At 42.9% G+C, this 18,187-nt stretch overlaps 1 protein-coding gene across 1 annotated transcript; it reads left to right on the top strand.

Annotated features, from left to right (window-relative positions):
• Nucleotides 1-2,318: 2,318 nt before the first annotated feature.
• Nucleotides 2,319-16,984, top strand: LOC139391794 (glutamate receptor, ionotropic, N-methyl D-aspartate-associated protein 1a (glutamate binding)). Its single transcript, XM_071139347.1, has 7 exons — nucleotides 2,319-2,453; nucleotides 10,813-11,184; nucleotides 11,921-12,033; nucleotides 12,476-12,676; nucleotides 13,466-13,594; nucleotides 13,984-14,127; nucleotides 16,127-16,984. Exons 2-7 carry the CDS (start codon nucleotides 10,836-10,838, stop codon nucleotides 16,274-16,276), a joined length of 1,086 nt encoding a protein of 361 aa, XP_070995448.1. The 5' UTR covers nucleotides 2,319-2,453; nucleotides 10,813-10,835; the 3' UTR covers nucleotides 16,277-16,984.
• Nucleotides 16,985-18,187: the final 1,203 nt, after the last annotated feature.

Below are 18,187 nucleotides of genomic sequence, written 5' to 3'. Positions count from 1 at the left end.
TTTTTACTATTTTCTACATTGTAGAATAATAGTGAAGACATCCCAACTATGGCATAAATACATGGAATCATGTATTAAGCAAAAAAGTGTTAAACAAATCTAAATATATTTTATATTTGAGATTCTTCAAAGTAGCCACCTTGATGACAGCTTTGCACACTCTTGGCATTCTCTCAACCAAGTTCACCTAGAATGCTTTGCTTTTTCAACCGTCTTGAAGGAGTTCCCACATATGCTGAGCACTTGTTGGCTGCTTTTCCTTCACTCTGCGGTCCAAATCATCCCAAACCATCTCAATTGGGTTGAGGTTGGGTGATTGTGGAGGACAGGTCATCTGATGCAGCACTCCGTCACTCTCTTGGTCAAATAGCCCTTACACAGCCTGGAGTTGTGTTGGGCCATTGTCCTGTTGAAAAACTAATTATAGTCCCACTAAGTGCAAAACCGATGGCATGGCGTATCTCTGCAGAATGCTGTGGTAGCCATGCTGTTTAAGTGTGCCTTGAATTCTAAATAAATCACAGACCGTGTCACCAGCAAAGCACCCCCACATCATCACACCTCCTCCTCCATGCTTCATGGTGGGAACCACACATGCAGAGATCATCCGTTCACCTACTCTGCATCTCACAAAGACACGGCAGTTGGAACCAAAAATCAGAAATTTGGACTAATCAGACCAAATTTGGACTAATCAGACCGGTCTAATGTCCATTGCTCGTGTTTCTTGGCCCAAGCAAGTCTCTTCTTATTATTGGTGTTCTTTAGTAGTGGTTTCTTTACAGCAATTCACTGGAAGTCTCTTCTGAACAGTTGAAATTGAGATGTGTCTGTTCAACTCTTTGAAGCATTTATTTGGGCTGCAATCTGAGGTGCAGTTAACTCTAATGAACTTATCTTCTGCAGCAGAGGTAACTGCAGCAGAGGTAACTGTGACTTCCTTTCCTGTGGCAGTCCTCATGAGAGCCAGTTTCATCATAGCACTTGATGTTTTTTGCGACTGCACTTGAAGTTCTTGAAATGTTCCACATTGACTGACCTTCATGTCTTAAAGTAATGGACTGTCGTTTCTCTTTGCTTATTTGAGCTGTTCTTGCCATAATATGGACTTGGTCTTTAAATATATATTAAATATAAATATATATACACTTGCCTAGTTAAATAAAGGTTTTAAACCTTTATTTAACTAGTCAAGTGTGTTAAGAACAAATTCTTATCTACAATGACGGCCTACACCGGCCAAACCCGGACGACGCTGAACCAATTGTGCGCCATCCTATGGGACTCCCAATCATGGCCGGTTGTGATACAGCTAAATGGGGCTATCTTCTGTATACCACCCCTACCTTGTCACAACACAAATGATTGGCTCAAACGCATTAAAAAGGAAAGAAATTCCACAAATTAACTTTTTAACAAGGTACACCTGTTAATTGAAATGCATTCCAGGTCCACCTCCTGAAGCTGGTTGAGAGAATGCCAACAGTGTACAAAGCTGTCATCAAGGCAAAGGGTGGCTACTTTGAAGAATTTCACATCTAAAATATATTTTGATTTGTTTAACACGTTTTTGGTTACTACATGATTCCATATGTGTTATTTCATAGTTTTGATGTCTTCACTATTATTGTACAATGTAGAAAATACAATTTAAAAAAAACCTTGAATGAATAGGTGTGTCCAAACTTTTTTTGTACTGTATATTGTGTCAAGACTGTCTTGCAATAAATGTGTAGAACATATGTAAAACAGAAAATGTACGTTGTGTATAAATGCTATTTTAACTACAATTTCCTTGAAAGCAAATTCAAGATACTTTATAGCAAAATGGTGCATTCAATATGCACAGCAAAATAAATGTTGACAGTGGATGTATGTAAAGCAAACCTGTGGTTTCATAATAAAAATATGATTTATTTATTTTTAAGTTTAGTGGTGAATTTAATTTGTTAAAGTATGCATGGTACAGTATACACCACTAAATTCAATATAAGGTATTGATTCTGACACACACAAATGTATGGATCAATGTTTCAGACATGACTCTAGTCATGGTGCTTCTACACCTGCATTGCTTGCTGTTTGGGGTTTTAGGCTGGGTTTCTGTACAACACTTTGAGATATCAGCTGATGTACGAAGGGCTATATAAATAAATTTGATTTGATTTGATATTGTAAGGGCATCAAAATGACAGTACACTCAATATAGTGTATGCAATTTGTTATCAATTAAATAGCCCTTATCAGTAGAAATGGGTGATTTCCACCAATGACTGTATGAAATCCCACAAACAGCAGCACATGACGTCAGTTACTGTAGCGCTCACTGTTGCGGGAAAAGCTGTTCACCGATGACTGGACATTTACATCAGATGAAATAGCTGGGTTTCGAAAGCGAAACGTCAAATCAACGGGGTTTTGCAGTGGCTAATATATTACACTGTTTAAGAAGGGTAAGGTTGCTTTCTATTTGGAAATGATTCAATTGCTTCTAAATACATTTAGCAGTAAACGCTGTAGCTAGCATATGGCTAACGTAGCTGAACATGTCATGCCCAGTCGTTGTTTACTAAAAACATGAACAAACACATTGACTAAGATACACTAGCTAAAATAACCCATCTAGTCTTTGACTCTAAGTAGGATAACAACACTTGGGTGGTGCTAAAATGCCAGACAGTTCGGTTTGCTAAAAAGATGAACTGGTAAACTGACAATGCGAGGCGTGCAAGGCTTGTTGTACAACTTTGTCGAAATGATGAATGGATAACTAGCTAGGTAGTGAGCTACATCTTCTACGTCTTTATTTCCCCCATGCGCTAACATAATATGGTTACCAGTTTTAGCTTGTCATTCTCTTTGTTATTGTGTATCGAAACGAAACTATTTTCTTTAATGAAACGTTATTAAGCTAACTAACAATCGTATCCCGCAGTCATGGGCTTGTTTAGCACCTGAGAGTGAGGTACGTGCGCAGACAACATGCTCATTTTTCATCTAGACTATTCAACATTAATGAATGACAACACTGTCTGGGAGGCATTTGCTATAGGTAAGTCTACACAACAAAATCGCCATCTGGGAACGAGCGCTGTAAACGAGAAGGCCCATCTGATAATTTATTCAGTCAGCGGAGGCAAGGTGCATTCAACTGATACGATGCACATCGTAATACAGGCCTGTGGATGGATGTACAACACTGATATGATGGGCGAATTGAAAAGCTAGGATTGGGTTGCCGGTTGTAATGTACGGATGCGTTGTTTATGTATAACTTAATAACTAGCAAGTTTTTATTATGAGGCAAATAGGGATGCTATCAGTGTTTACATTAAATTTCCTTTGTTTGCAGCCAATTAGCTGGAAAGAAGGTGCCAGTCAGTGTGGGCTTTAATACTCAGAAAGGCCTACTGTCCAATTGTTTACGTTGTTGGAATGCACACAGAATATTCCCATTAGTGCTGATTACATATCTGTGTTCATGCAGCTGATATTTGTCTATTTCTAGAAATGTGAATCAGCAGCCTGATACTCAGCCTCATCATTTTCAAGGTCTTGAATTGAGCTCAACAAGAAAATAACTCAAACTTGCTGTCCCCACCACAGGCTGTTTAGGGCTTTTTATTAATCTTCTCCCAATAAATGCGTTATTTTACTATGGTCGGGACGATACCAGTATCGCGATAATTTTTCCATGGCCAAAAATGAAAACACTTAAGTAAATCAAACTCTTTGGTCCTTTAAAAAACGATGGCGCTTTGTTTCCTTGCCACTATACTAAGGAGCAGAGGTGGGACCAAGTCCCTATTATTCGAGTCACAGGCAAGTCTCCAGTCACAAGGTCCGAGTCCAAGTTGTCCATTCTCAGTGCCGAGTCAAGCTTTTTCAAGTCAAGTGAAGAAAAAAAATCTATACATGCAATTTCTTGTTCAACTACAAATCTTAGTCTATTTATTGAGGTTACCAGAAAGCCCTTTTCATTATTTTGTCTACAACATATTTTGATGTAAAAAAAATAATTTTAACTCATTCCAAATGCAACCGTCATAAGTGAATAATATATTTCAAGCAATTTTGACATAACAAAAGACCAGTAGGCCTTCTGTAGTAATTGTTGCTTGATGCCCCAGCGTTTTACACCTGCATTTTTTGTTTTTGCTGAAGATATCTAAAGACATCTAGCCAGTAGCCTATTGCTCTGGTAAAGATGCCTCGGTAGTACGTTTCTCAACTGTATTTTATATGGCTATTCTAGATGGCCTACTCTGTTTTTGTCAGTCAAGGAGTGCTTTCTGGGTCTCTAATCTGGATATGCGTGCCCTCCTTGACATGCCGGTGCTGATGGCTGGGCGTTGTTCAACAATCAAGACGCGCAACTTTTTGGTTCTGAAGCACAGATGAGATTTTTGAGACTCATTTGGTGCAGTAACGTAGGCCTATATTAGAAAGCAAATAAAATAGGCAAAGGTGTTTTTTTTGTTTATATATAAATACAAATGATATGCTATATATAATACATTTTATATGTATGTGTAGCCTATTTAAAATGTGAATAAAAATATGTATTTTTTTCCCCCCATTCAGTTTCACTTGCGCCCCCCCCCCCAAAAAATAAAAACGAGAACCACTAGACTATCTCACCCGACCTGTCTTGATTGACAATTTGCTGTTCCAATCAGAGGGCCTAGTGTGCGTTTTACTAGCCAATCTGTTGCAGGTTTTTGTGCATGCTGCGGCTACTGTCTCTGGCTGTGTGGAGGGTAATCCATGGAGAGTGCCACAAAATGTTTGACAAAACATTACAAAACCTGGCCAGATAAGTCGAGGTTGAGTCCCAAGTCTTGAGGCTCCAAGACTCATCAAATTTGTGACTCAAGTCCACACCTCTGCTAATGAGTATTGCGATACTGTTATAGTCCCGGAGGTACTGTTTTCCTAAGGATATTAAATCTGCTTTGTGATTTGTTTCCTTGCCACAATACTAACAAGTATCGCAATACTGGTATTGTCCCAGCCAGTAGTTGTTACGGTTTATAATTGAGACTGGATAGTTTTCCCTTTATGGCGTAGCCCTAGCAGTTGAACAGTAAAATATTCCTGTAACATGATAGTGAAATGTCTGCCCATCTGTTTTTCAGGCCTTCTCTGTGTTCTGGGGATGCATGCTGTTTTCTGGACATAAGCTGTGTTAGTCTTATGTGGAGAAAATTTAATTTGACTCTTTCATGCATTCCATTGTGAACATTCACGCTTCCCTTTCCTGGCTTGCCATTTGAGAACTCTTCAGTGCATTACATTTAAAGCACGATCTAAATACAATTAATTAATCTCCCGTTCTTTCCGGTAGCATTAAGGATGCGATTGCTAATAGGTTCCTGGATATTTCTGCTTTGTAGTCAAGCACCATCGCTCTATGTGATGGGATTGAATCGGGTCCAGACATTACTGAATCTCTATAGCAGCCATGGAAATAACTACTCAAACCACTTCAAGTTTTTATGAGTCCATTCTTTTCACTGTCAGAGAAAGCCAAAGAGTAGAGAGAGGAGAAAGTACCGGCCTTGTTACACAATAGGCTTGGTTGGGATAGGCTCATCTGTCCCACGTTGTCTCCATTCCTTTACAATCAGTGAGCAGTGAACACCAAAGAATGGATACCACTGGAGAAAGTACATGAATTGTTACATAGTAGGCTGTCTTGTCCAATATCACCTCCACTGAGTCTTTTACAATCAGGAACCACCAAAGCAGGGAGATTACTATGTTACAAGGCCTGTAGTTTCCCCCCCTATCTGACTCCTATATTCTCCATTCCTTGACTATCAGAGTACATAAAATGTCAAAGTCAAAAATAGTGAACATTCAATTGCCAAAATATTGAAAATATTCCATTGTCACTGTCTGGTCCACATTGGGTAGACATCAATAGAAAAATAGGAAATTACTATGAAGTAATAAAATATTACTTCGTTTTTAGTCTATGACTTGATTATTTTTAATTCCTTAGTCATCTCATGTCTGCTCAGGCAGTAGCATCCAGCCAGTCAGACAATGTTATCTCTGCTCCCCATACTGTACTGTCTTTAGTCATCCTATTTAGCTAGCTTGCCTAAGCATACTGCAGCGCTGACAATTTGACTAGTTTTCAAATTAGATTTGCATGACACAGACGTGTAATTTTCCTTTCACTGTCAGGCCCCTGGAAGTGACTAAGCATTTTCTTAGAAAGTATTAAAACCCATTGACATTTTCCACATTTTGTTGTTGCAAAGTGGGATTAAAATGGGTAGAATTGTCATTTTTTGTCAACGATCTACACAAAATAATCTGTCAAAGTGGAAGAAATGTAACATTTGTATAAAAAAAAATCTCTCTCTCTCTCTATATATATATATACATACATACATACATACATACATACATACATACATACACACCTAAGTGTATGTAAACTTCCGACTTCAACTGTGTGTGTGTGTGTATATATATATATATATATATATATACATACAGTTGAAGTCGTAAGTTTACATACACTTAGGTTTGGAGTCATTGAAACTCGTTTTTCAACCACTCCACAAATTTCTTACAAACTATAGTTTTGGCAAGTTTAGGACATCTACTTTGTGCATGACACGGAAGTCATTTGTCCAACAATTGTTTACAGACAGATTTTTTCACTTATAATTCACTGTATCACAATTCCAGTGCGTCAGAAGTTTATGTACACTAAGTTGACTGTGCCTTTAAACAGCTTGAAAATTCCATAAAATGATGTAATGGCTTTAGAAGCTTCTGATGTGTACATGTGGATGTATTTCAAGGCCTACCTTCAAACTCAGTGCCTCTTTGCTTGACATCATGGAAAAATCAAAAGAAATCAGCCAAGACGTACGTACATGTGTGTGTATATATCTATATCAATTATTATTTTCAAAATTCTTCAAGCTCAAATTGGTTGTTGATAGAGAATCATTTTCAGGTCTTGCCATAGATTTTTAAGCAGATTTAAGTAAAAACCCAGGGACATTCTTTGTCTTGGTAATAAACTCCAGTGTAGACTTGGCCTTCTGTTTTAGGTTATTGTCCTGCTTAAAGGTGAATTAATCTCCCAGTGTCTAGTGAAAGCAGACTGAACCATGATGACAAAAATGTTTATTTATTCCATTTTAAATTCAGACTGCAACACAAACAAATTGGAGAAGGGGTGTGAATACTTTCTGAAACCACTGTGTGTATATATATATATATATATATATATATATATATATATATATATATATATATATATATATATATATATGTGTATGTGTGTGTGTGTGAGAAGGGGAGTGCGTGACTAAGAATGAAAATGTATGCACTCACTACTGTAATTCGCTCTGGATAAGAGCGTCTGCTAAATGACTATAATGTAGATGTAAAAGAGTGGTGTCATGGAATGCTTGTGCTGTCCGCAAAGCCACTATTCAGTCCCAGACAGTTCCTAACTGAGCTGATGGATTGATTGTCTACACTACATTCTTGTTGATTCAGACATGCAGAGAGGTGAGTTCAGACAGCCCATGGATCAAGCTTACAGGAATTGCTGCTGGGTTCTGTACCTACCTTGTCAGCAAGCAATTATTATTGTCGGAACAGTCAAAATGGCTTGTGTCAGATAAGGATTGTAGTCTGTTATGATCAAATTGTATTTGTCACATGCTTCGTTTACAGCAGGTGTAGACTAAGTGAAATGCTTACTTATGGGTCCTTTTCCAACAATGCAAAGTAGAAAATAAAATGTTTATGTATATTAATATCAGTACCGAGTCGATTCTAGTGGTATGAGGTAATTGAAATAGCTATGTACTGGACAGGTAGGGGAATGTTGTGAAGCCAGATGCCAATGAATGTTACCCATCTGGGTCGAGTCCCCAATGGTCAAGCAAGTGTGCAGAGACCGTATCGGGATGCAGAGGCCTACGTCCCAAATGGCACCCTATTCTCCTTTTAGTGCACTACTTTTGACCAGGGCCCAGAGGGTTGTGTTCAAAAGTAGTACACTATATAGGAAATAGGGTGCCATTTGGGAGACATGCAGGCTTTGGCACCAAGGGGAAATGGGACAGTCAGGTGTTACATAATTCTACTGTTATTCAATGTGGCCCCAGATGCTGTAGTGATGTGATCTGCCCCTCTGCTTTCCCTTGCTTATCCGATTGAGTGTGAGAGAGACAGGATTAGTGTGTGTGTGTGTGTGTGTGGACTTGACTGTACAAGCCAAGGGGAACTTGTTGTGCAGAACCTACCGTCTAGGGATACAAAAGGCTAAGTTACACAACCAGAAGTGTCTCCACAAATCACTCGATAAACCTGCCATACAGTTGTATGCATTTAAAAAAAATGTGGTTGGCTCTGACCACCTGCATTTTAAATGTGTATTAAAGGAGGACAATAGAATGGAGCGAGCTTGAGATGGCTGAGGGACCCTGTAGAGTGAAGGAAGGGGGCATGTGTGTCAAACACAAGGCCCCCTGGACACATTTCTACCTGGCCCGTGCAATTATTTGTGTTGTCAATTCATTTTTTCCGCTTCCATATAGCCTGTGCTGCACTACAAGTCACAGCAATGCACTGCCAACGTGCTGTACACCAAACGGCAGTGCATTGCCACACACACACCCTTTCTCAGACCCAGCCACACCCACACACGAGCCAGCCAGTGTGCAGTATCATATCATCACTAATGGCACTGACTGAATCTTCTACAGAACCAAAAGTTTAAACTTGTAGGCATCGTGAATTCAACCTCAATTGCTCCACTATCATGTGTCTCGTTTACCTTGCACAGCAGATGGAAAGTGTACAGACACATGTCATAGCTAGGCTAATAAATGTTGTAGTCTGGCTTCAGTTTTTAAAGCTTGACAATGAATAACCAAAAAACTAAACTTGCAACAAAACACCATGCAAAGGACAAACATGTTGGCCTATTACAGCAACATTTGAGCAGTATCCTAAGCTGGCTAATAAACTGCAATACATTTTGAGAACGCCATACAGCAATACTGCATTCAACCGCACTGGTGATCCATGCAGTGCAAAAAAATTAAAAACATTTTTTAAGTTTAAATGTTTAACAGTCTATAGCTTCATTTTTTTGTTGTTTATTAAATGCTTTTTGATTAGGGTGACAGCATATTATCCACATCTGAAAGCATAGCAGCAAAGGCTGAACAGATATTATTTTTGTTTTAATATGTTAATGCTATATCCCATGTACGTAGGTGGAATTATAAAGGGCCATCTTTTTTTCAAATAAAACCAGTTATAGGCATGGGATTTTGTGTGTAAAAACTGTCTGGCCTGTGAATTCCTTTTTTTATTTCAATATGGCCCTTGTGCTGATTGAGTTTCACACCCCTGTAGTAAGGCAAGTGTTTCAAGGGTGGGTCCCTTTTTTCCTAGATAGTGCTTAGAGATTAGGGTGCAATTTGGGACTCAGGCCAGGTCTCCTACTAAACCGAAGCAGATTAATAATGCATTTAATTACCAACACACCTCCTGCCTGGGTCCGTGGTGACGCTGTGCTCTGGTGCAGGAAAGCTTTTAGGGGAAAGCACTGTACCGTTTCCTGGAAAGTCTGAAGGACTGTGTGGATGGTCCGTCTTTCCTCATCTAGGTATTTTTGTGAAACACGTCAGGTCCTATTCAGTCAACTGGTAACTGGGTCTTCAAGATGTTTGTAAAACAAGCTTTATAGGCTAACATGCAGTTGAACTTTTCTTTTTGTTTTGCCCCATAGCCTCAACACTGTTTGGTTAAATAGCATACTGGCTGGTGCTGAGGTGGAAGCTGGTAGGAGGACGGGCTCATTGGAATGGAATAAATGGAACGGTATCAAACAGATCATACATATGGAAACCACATGTTTGATTCCTCTCCATGAATTCCATTCCAGCCATTACAATGAGCCTGTCCTCCTCTAGTTCTGCCCACCAGCCTCCACTGTAGTCCAGTTTGACCTGGTGGTGGTGTAACAATGCAGTGGATGAAAAGCACAACAAAACATCATGACAGTGACAGGTCACAAAGTGTTCTCTCCAGTGAGAGTGTTTTATTTGGATTAGGCCTAGACGTGAACAAAGTGGTCTGTCATTCTACATCCTTCCATTTCAGTTTACCGAGAATCCTATTGTCAGGACAAGTGGATCCTAACCTAACATTCCAGAATCACCTAGCCTATTCAAGAACAGCCAGTCATTGGACAGTGTTTAATGTGGCTTGATTCAACTCATGTCATCAATGCCTCCTCTCTCGCCCTGCCTCCTGTACATTGCAGAGAGCAGACTGACTGAGCAGCTTAGCAGTGTTGATGGAGGGTATGTGACTCTGTGTGTGAACTGTCTGGGTGTTCTCAGGAAGAATCACTGGGCTGCTGCCTGGGCCTTTTGTCTGCCAGCTTCCTCAGTGTTCTCATCAGCTTTGTAATCAGGCAGATTCAGTGTTTGAATCTTAGCACGGTCTTGGCCACACTGGCAAAGACTATCATTACCTTTTCCGGTGCCTCCTTTTAGAGGGAGGGAGTAAAACAAGCAAGGTGAAGAAAAATACGTCATATTATTGACCTAAGATGTGTCTGTTGAACTTTAATGCTGAAGCTGTCAAACATAATTAGTCTAAGTTTACTATGTTTCACCATTTCCATTCTCCTGCCTCACTTTCCAGAAAACTCCAGCTTGTCATGTTATCTCAAATGCAAAGTCCCACCCAACAGTGGTCTGTTCCTGTGAATTCCATACAGGTTTCTTTTCATGTTTCCTTGTTCCTCAGGCCGCCAGTGAGAGAAACAGACCATGTCTCAGGACAAGAACAGCTACCCCGGGGTCATGGGGGAGAACAACCCCCTCCACAACAACGTCTACGGACCGCCCCAGCCCGGGTTCGGGATAGCCCCTCCCAACTACACCCCGGCTCCAGTGCAAGCTCCATACCCTGGCCAGCCTGCAGCCTATGGCCAGCCTACACCATATGATCAACCTGCACCCTATGGTCAACCTGCACCCTATGGTCAGCCTGGGTTTCCCCAGGGAAGCCCCGGGTTTGGACAGGGACCCTACCCTCAGATGCCCTATCCCCAGGGCCCCTACCCCACAGTGCCCTACCAGCAACCTGCACAGCCAGGGTTCCCTGGTGACCCCAACAGTGAGTAGACAGTAGTGGACATGTAGCTGTGCTTAAGATATTTCACATGATTTATGTTTGGAAGAGCAGTCATATGGTGTCATGGAGAATCTAGGAAAAGGTTGCTCTCTAGACACTCTTTCTGGTTCTTCTGGGTTTACCTCCATTCTATGCTTAAATGGCTATAAGATTGCAAAAATGTCCCAAGACCTGGGCTAACATGCACATTATTTCTACACTTAAATGTTTTGTAACACTCATGCCCATGTCATACATCATTAATCCAAGTGGGCGAAACGCAATGTGCTCAGGTACAGTTAAATTAATTCTGTTACCAGTCTTCACTCCTGCTTATGTCAGTTTTCCATTTGAAAGGCAGGTTTGGAAATTCTTAAGATCACTGTTTGGTTTTCCACTTAGATGGATGTATAATTACCCTGAGAATTTGCTGCCTGTGTCTTTCACTGTCCATCAACCTAGTGTGCTGAAGAAGCACACATATCATCCTCCTGAGGTTAAACTGTCTCACTGACTGACTGTCTCACTGACTGACTGTCTCACTGACTGACTGTCTCACTGACTGACTGACTGATCAACAACTATATAGAACTAACCCTGTTAATGACCCGTGTCAAAACAACACATTCAATAGTCTCACAATCTACAAGCATTTGATTGCCAATAGACTCACCCCTGTAGTGATTAAACCCATGGTTGCTATTTGGTCCTTATTGTTGTTATTGTCTGGGGTTTTCAGCTTCCGCGGGTGACGGTTACCATGGGGACGTGCCGCCGTCTTACTACGACAACGAGGAGTTTACCAACTCTGGCTTTGAGGACAAGAGCATCCGACAGGCGTTCATCAGAAAGGTGAGACAGGAGAGGGGACGGGACTGCATGAATGAGAACAGAACAACATGCTGTCAGTTGAGTGAATGGAGGAGATAGAAACCAAACCATTCTATCAGCTCCTAGTTATTCAGATATAAATGAGCTTTTAGCTAAATCTGGTGCAAAATGTAAATAAATAAATGGTGCAACGCATCACTTCTCACTTTTGAGATGTACTGTATGTTTTTGAGGTACATTGTCCATGTCCAAATAAACTTCATGAATAAAACAATGATCTGCTATTATTTTCATGTTTTTGACTATTATTCAAAATAAAGAAATTCCCTCAAATCTAACCAGCAATGTTTCAACTTTAATTTCAATAGCCAATGTTGACTGACACTTTGTCATAGTTGTTGAATATCTTTCTTGAGACAGTCCTATAACATCTGTCTGTCCAACCTTCTCCACCTCCTCCTAGGTGTTCCTGGTGCTGACCGTTCAGCTGATGGTCACCTTCTCCTTCGTGGCCGTCTTTACCTTTGTGGACGATGCCAAGTTGTTTGTGCGGCGTAACCCCTGGACGTACTACGTGTCCTACGCCATCTTCTTTGTGTCTCTCATCACCCTCAGCTGCTGTGGAGAGTTCCGTCGCAAACACCCCTGGAACCTGATGGCATTGGTACAGCCCCACCCTGACTGGCTGCATGCTAAATGGCACCCTATTCACTATGTAGTGTTCTATTTTAAAAGTAGTGCACTATGTAGGGAATAGGGTGCCAGTAGTGCACTACGTAGGGAATAGCGTGCCATTTGGGATGTAGACTCTGTCTTTTAACCTCTAATAGATGCATTGTCTAAATGTATCAACCCTATGTATCTGTTAATGTTTCAGGTCTTGGTTTGGGACAGTGTTGCTGGAATTGGGTAGATATTGATATTAGACTAGAGTTACAAATATAAGATGGATATTGTCAAGATAGATATTGTCGCGTTTTATAAAACCGTGAAATCAACGAAGCGATGAAACACAGATTAGATTGATTAAAGGTGCACTATGCAAAAAGCACTCTCATTTCCTGGTTGCTAAAATTCTAAAAGTTTGCCTAATTTCAGGTTCTATATGGAAAACATTAAGCAAATATAGTGTAGAGATTCATTTTCATAACCCAAAATATTGTATTTTCAGCCGTTTGAAGCTGGTGTACAAAACCGAAAACTAAACTTAAAAACTGGAAGCATAGAAATAGTGTACATAGAACAGATCTACCACTTCATAGACTTACTTTCAATGAGAATTACAGATCTATAACTCACATCTGGAAGTGAATTTTGTCTGGTCGCCCAAAAGGTTACATATTGTGGCTTTAAATACAATTGATGACCTGATTTGTCTCTATATATTTAGTTATATAACATTATGAGAGGGATGTGTTGTGGTTGTAATACTGACGTTGTTGTCTGCCCTTAGTCCATCCTGACCCTGAGTCTGTCCTACATGGTGGGGATGATCGCCAGCTTCTACGACACGGAGACTGTCATCATGGCTGTGGGCATCACCGCTGTGGTCTGCTTCACCGTGGTCCTCTTCTCACTACAGGTCAGTAGTACACACATGCACACAGGCATGAACGCGTATACACACACACACTCCATCCTGACTCCCACCTTGCTGTCAGTATCACACTTACGGTTTTGTAAACCATGATATTATGGAGTCTTTTTCTGCCTCCATGGCCTTTGTTTCATTTTCACTATTACTATCACATACTGTCACTATTACATACTATCACTATTACTATCACGTACTATTATTGTCACTATCACTTACTATTACTATCACTATTACATACTGTCACTATTACTATCACATACTATGGCATAGCCTTGAGAATTGAGGAATGTTCGGGGGCTTTAACCCCAACTCCCTCTTGGGACAATAACAATCCTTGACAATCCCTAATTTCCCTGTTTTCTCCCCTAATCCAGAGCAAGTATGACTTCACTTCCTGCCGCGGCGTTCTGTTTGTGTGTTTGATCGTCCTGCTGCTCTTCTCCATCCTCTGCATCTTCATCCGCCACAGGATCCTCCACATCGTCTACGCCTCCCTGGGAGCCCTGCTCTTCACCTGCGTAAGTAGAGGAACTCGCCTGAATTTTAATGATGTATTGCATTTATATGGCACTTTTCAGGGCTTCATGTTTTAAGGGGGGGCTCTCGCCTCATCCACACCACTGTGTGACCTGTGAAAGTGTAATAAGTAAATGTGGCATGGTTGACTATCAGGACAAATTTTAGTATAAAGGGTGTGTTGTTTACTAGGGCTGTCTGTCATTATAATCAATGTTATGGTGCATATGGGATGGTTGCTAAATGACAGGGTTGTGACAGGGCTATACCAAGGATGTGTATATAAACCCTGTCTTCAACACAGCGCTGCCTTTCTTGTGTGTGTATATGTAAGTCATTGGGCTATACCCATTGAGCTCTAACAGAATCAAAGCTCAGCGGGACAGAAATTGACTGAGTCCAACTGTTTGGCTATGTGACCGGATTATCACGCAGCTGCTGGTGGCCTCAGGTTTTCCACCTCTGTCTGAGCCCAGTCTGGGTGGAGGGCGAGGGCAGCGTGTTAGTGAGGATGGGTGGAGGGCGAGGGCAGCGTGTTAGTAAGGATGGGGGGGGGGGGGGTTGGGGGATGGTGGGGAGGGCAGCGTGTTGGTGAGGATGAGGGCAGTGAGGATGGGGGAGGGCGGCGTGTTAGTGAGGATGGGGGGAGGGCAGCGTGTTAGTGAGGATGGGGGGAGGGCAGCGTGTTAGTGAGGATGGGGGGAGGGCAGCGTGTTAGTGAGGATGGGGGGAGGGCAGCGTGTTAGTGAGGATGGGGGGAGGGCAGCGTGTTAGTGAGGATGGGGGGAGGGCAGCGTGTTAGTGAGGATGGGGGGAGGGCAGCGTGTTAGTGAGGATGGGGGGAGGGCGGCGTGTTAGTGAGGATGGGGGGAGGGCGGCGTGTTAGTGAGGATGGGGGGAGGGCGGCGTGTTAGTGAGGATGGGGGGAGGGCAGCGTGTTAGTGAGGATGGGGGGAGGGCAGCGTGTTAGTGAGGATGGGGGAGGGCAGCGTGTTAGTGAGGATGGGGGGAGGGCAGCGTGTTAGTGAGGATGGGGGGAGGGCAGGGCAGCGTGTTAGTGAGGATGGGGGGAGGGCAGCGTGTTAGTGAGGATGGGGGGAGGGCAGCGTGTTAGTGAGGATGGGGGAGGGCAGCGTGTTAGTGAGGATGGGGGGAGGGCAGCGTGTTAGTGAGGATGGGGGGAGGGCAGCGTGTTAGTGAGGATGGGGGGAGGGCAGCGTGTTAGTGAGGATGGGGGGAGGGCAGCGTGTTAGTGAGGATGGGGGGAGGGCAGCGTGTTAGTGAGGATGGGGGGAGGGCAGCGTGTTAGTGAGGATGGGGGGAGGGCAGCGTGTTAGTGAGGATGGGGGGAGGGCAGCGTGTTAGTGAGGATGGGGGGGAGGACAGCGTGTTAGTGAGGATGGGGGGAGGGCAGCGTGTTAGTGAGGATGGGGGGAGGGCAGCGTGTTAGTGAGGATGGGGGGAGGGCAGCGTGTTAGTGAGGATGGGGGGAGGGCAGCGTGTTAGTGAGGATGGGGGGAGGGCAGCGTGTTAGTGAGGATGGGGGGAGGGCAGCGTGTTAGTGAGGATGGGGGGGAGGACAGCGTGTTAGTGAGGATGGGGGGAGGGCAGCGTGTTAGTGAGGATGGGGGGGAGGGCAGCGTGTTAGTGAGGATGGGGGAGGGCAGCGTGTTAGTGAGGATGGGGGAGGGCAGGACAGCGTGTTAGTGAGGATGGGGGGAGGACAGCGTGTTAGTGAGGATGGGGGGAGGGCAGCGTGTTAGTGAGGATGGGGGGGTGTCCTGAGGGCAGCGTGTTAGTGAGGATGGGGGTTGTGGGAGGGCAGCGTGTTAGTGAGGATGGTATGGGAACATCACTAGTAACTTTTGTGGTTATAAAATCCATGTGATGTACCTACTCAGATCTGTATGCACAGCGTTACAATTCTGCCGTACATGATTGGCTGATTGAATGTCTCTCTTGCCATAATAATTCCTTTCTCCATGTTCTGTGTGGCTGTAGTTCTTGGCTGTGGACACCCAGCTCCTCCTGGGCAACAAGAAGCTGGCTCTGAGTCCAGAGGAGTACATCTTTGCTGCTCTCAACCTCTACACAGACATCATCAACATCTTCCTCTACATCCTGGCTATCGTGGGCCGTTCCCGTGAGTGATGGAGCACCGCCCTCTAGAGGAAAGGGAGAGGAAGGCAGCCAGAAGGATTGAATGATGCTCTTTTCCTCTAGCTATCTTTTTGCATGATCTGTTCCACTTTTTGAGGTTCCCTCCAATTTGTCTGTTACACCTCCCCGCCATCATCCCACCCCCTTCAGGAGACGAATTGGGTGACAGAAAAAAGGGTTCTGTCACCTATTGCAGCAGGCCTGCCATAGAGTGCAGCAAAGAAGGGCACATTTTTGAAGTTATTTATTTGAAGTTCTATTTAAGTATGTTGTAAGTTATTCCTTCTTTTTAACCTTCCTTGTTTGTTTTTATGCATTCTGCTTGTTCGGTCCTCCTTGGCAATCTGCTTCTACTTACAGAGATATGGTAGCTAACTAGTAAATCACTTCTGAACAACATTAGCTGAACAAATTCTATAGAACTTTCCTGTCCTCTGCGATTTTGACGCTCTTCCTTGCCTTGTAAATTAAGCACTGTAGAGAGAGCGAGTGATATGCTATCTGATAGAGAAAGCCACGCTGTGATGCAGGCCAGCGCTTTTTAAGGAAGAAACCTAGAAACAACACCTTTCCTGCTATATTCTCCCCCTCTGGTGTTCCCTTGTTTTCCTGCCAATGTAAATGAACTCTGCATGGCACCTGAAACAGCTGAGATGAGCTGAATAGATGAATAAAAACCCTCCAGAGGGATACCTCTCCTAGCCTGCTTGTTACGTAGCTGTACATAGTTCTGTGTGAAATGTATATGACGCTTAGTTCCCTAAACAGCTCTCTCTAGGCATGCCCGGGGAGTGTATGGCTGTGATGCTCACTAATATATATATATATCTCTCTCTCTCTCTCACATACTTTCTCCCCATCCCTCCCTCCATCCTCACTAACACGCTGCCCTCCCTCCATCCTCACTAACAAGCTGCCCTCTCCCCATCCCTCCCTCATATATATATATATATATATATATATATATATATATATATATATATATATATATATATATATATATATATAAACTGATGCCATCACTAAGCATTGCTAACCAGTACAAAGACCAAAACTCCAAGCTATTAAAGCGAGAGTGCGCACCTCTAACCCACTCCACAATATGTGAATGTCGTTTGTGTTGTTAACATGGATGTACAACACTAATAGACAAGAATAATAATGTATGTACAATACCAGTCAAAAGTTTGGACACGCCTCCCGAGTGGCGCAGTGGTCTAAGGCACTGCATCACAGTGCTAGCTGTGCCACTAGAGATTCTGGGTTCGAGTCCAGGCTCTGTCGCAGCCGGCCACGACCGGGAGACCCATGGGGTGGCGTACAATTGGCCCAGCGTCATCCGGATTGGGGGGGGTTGTCCGGCAGGGATGCCCTTGTGCCATCGCGCACTAGGGCCGGGTGCAGTGCATGCTGACATGGTCGCCAGGTGTACGCGTTTCCTCCGACACATTGGTGCGGCTGGCTTCCGGGTTAAGTGGGTATTGTGTCAAGTAGCAGTGCGGCTTGGTTGGGTTGTGTTTCGGAGGACGCACGGCTCTCAACCTTTGTCTCTCCTGTGTCCGTACGGGAGTTGCAGTGATGAGACGAGACTAACTACCAATTGGATAACACGAAAATGGGGTAATAAAAAATACAATTTAAAAAGTTTGGACACCTACTCATTCAAGGGTTTTTCTTTATTTTTTACTATTTTCTACATTGTTGAATAATAGTGAAGATATCAAAACTATGAAATAAGTGTTAAACAAATGAAATATATTTTAGGTTCTTCAAAGTAGCCACCCTTTAGCTTGATGACAGCTTTGCACGCGCTTGGCATTCTCTCAACCAGCTTCACCTGGAATGCTTTTCCAACAGTCTTGAAGGAGTTCCCACATATTCTGAGCACTTGTTGGCTGCTGT

This window comes from Oncorhynchus clarkii, chromosome 32, assembly GCF_045791955.1.
Source record: "Oncorhynchus clarkii lewisi isolate Uvic-CL-2024 chromosome 32, UVic_Ocla_1.0, whole genome shotgun sequence".
Lineage (NCBI taxonomy): Eukaryota > Metazoa > Chordata > Actinopteri > Salmoniformes > Salmonidae > Oncorhynchus > Oncorhynchus clarkii.
Note: the sequence above shows the minus strand (reverse complement) of the source record. Positions and strands in the feature narration are given on the sequence as shown.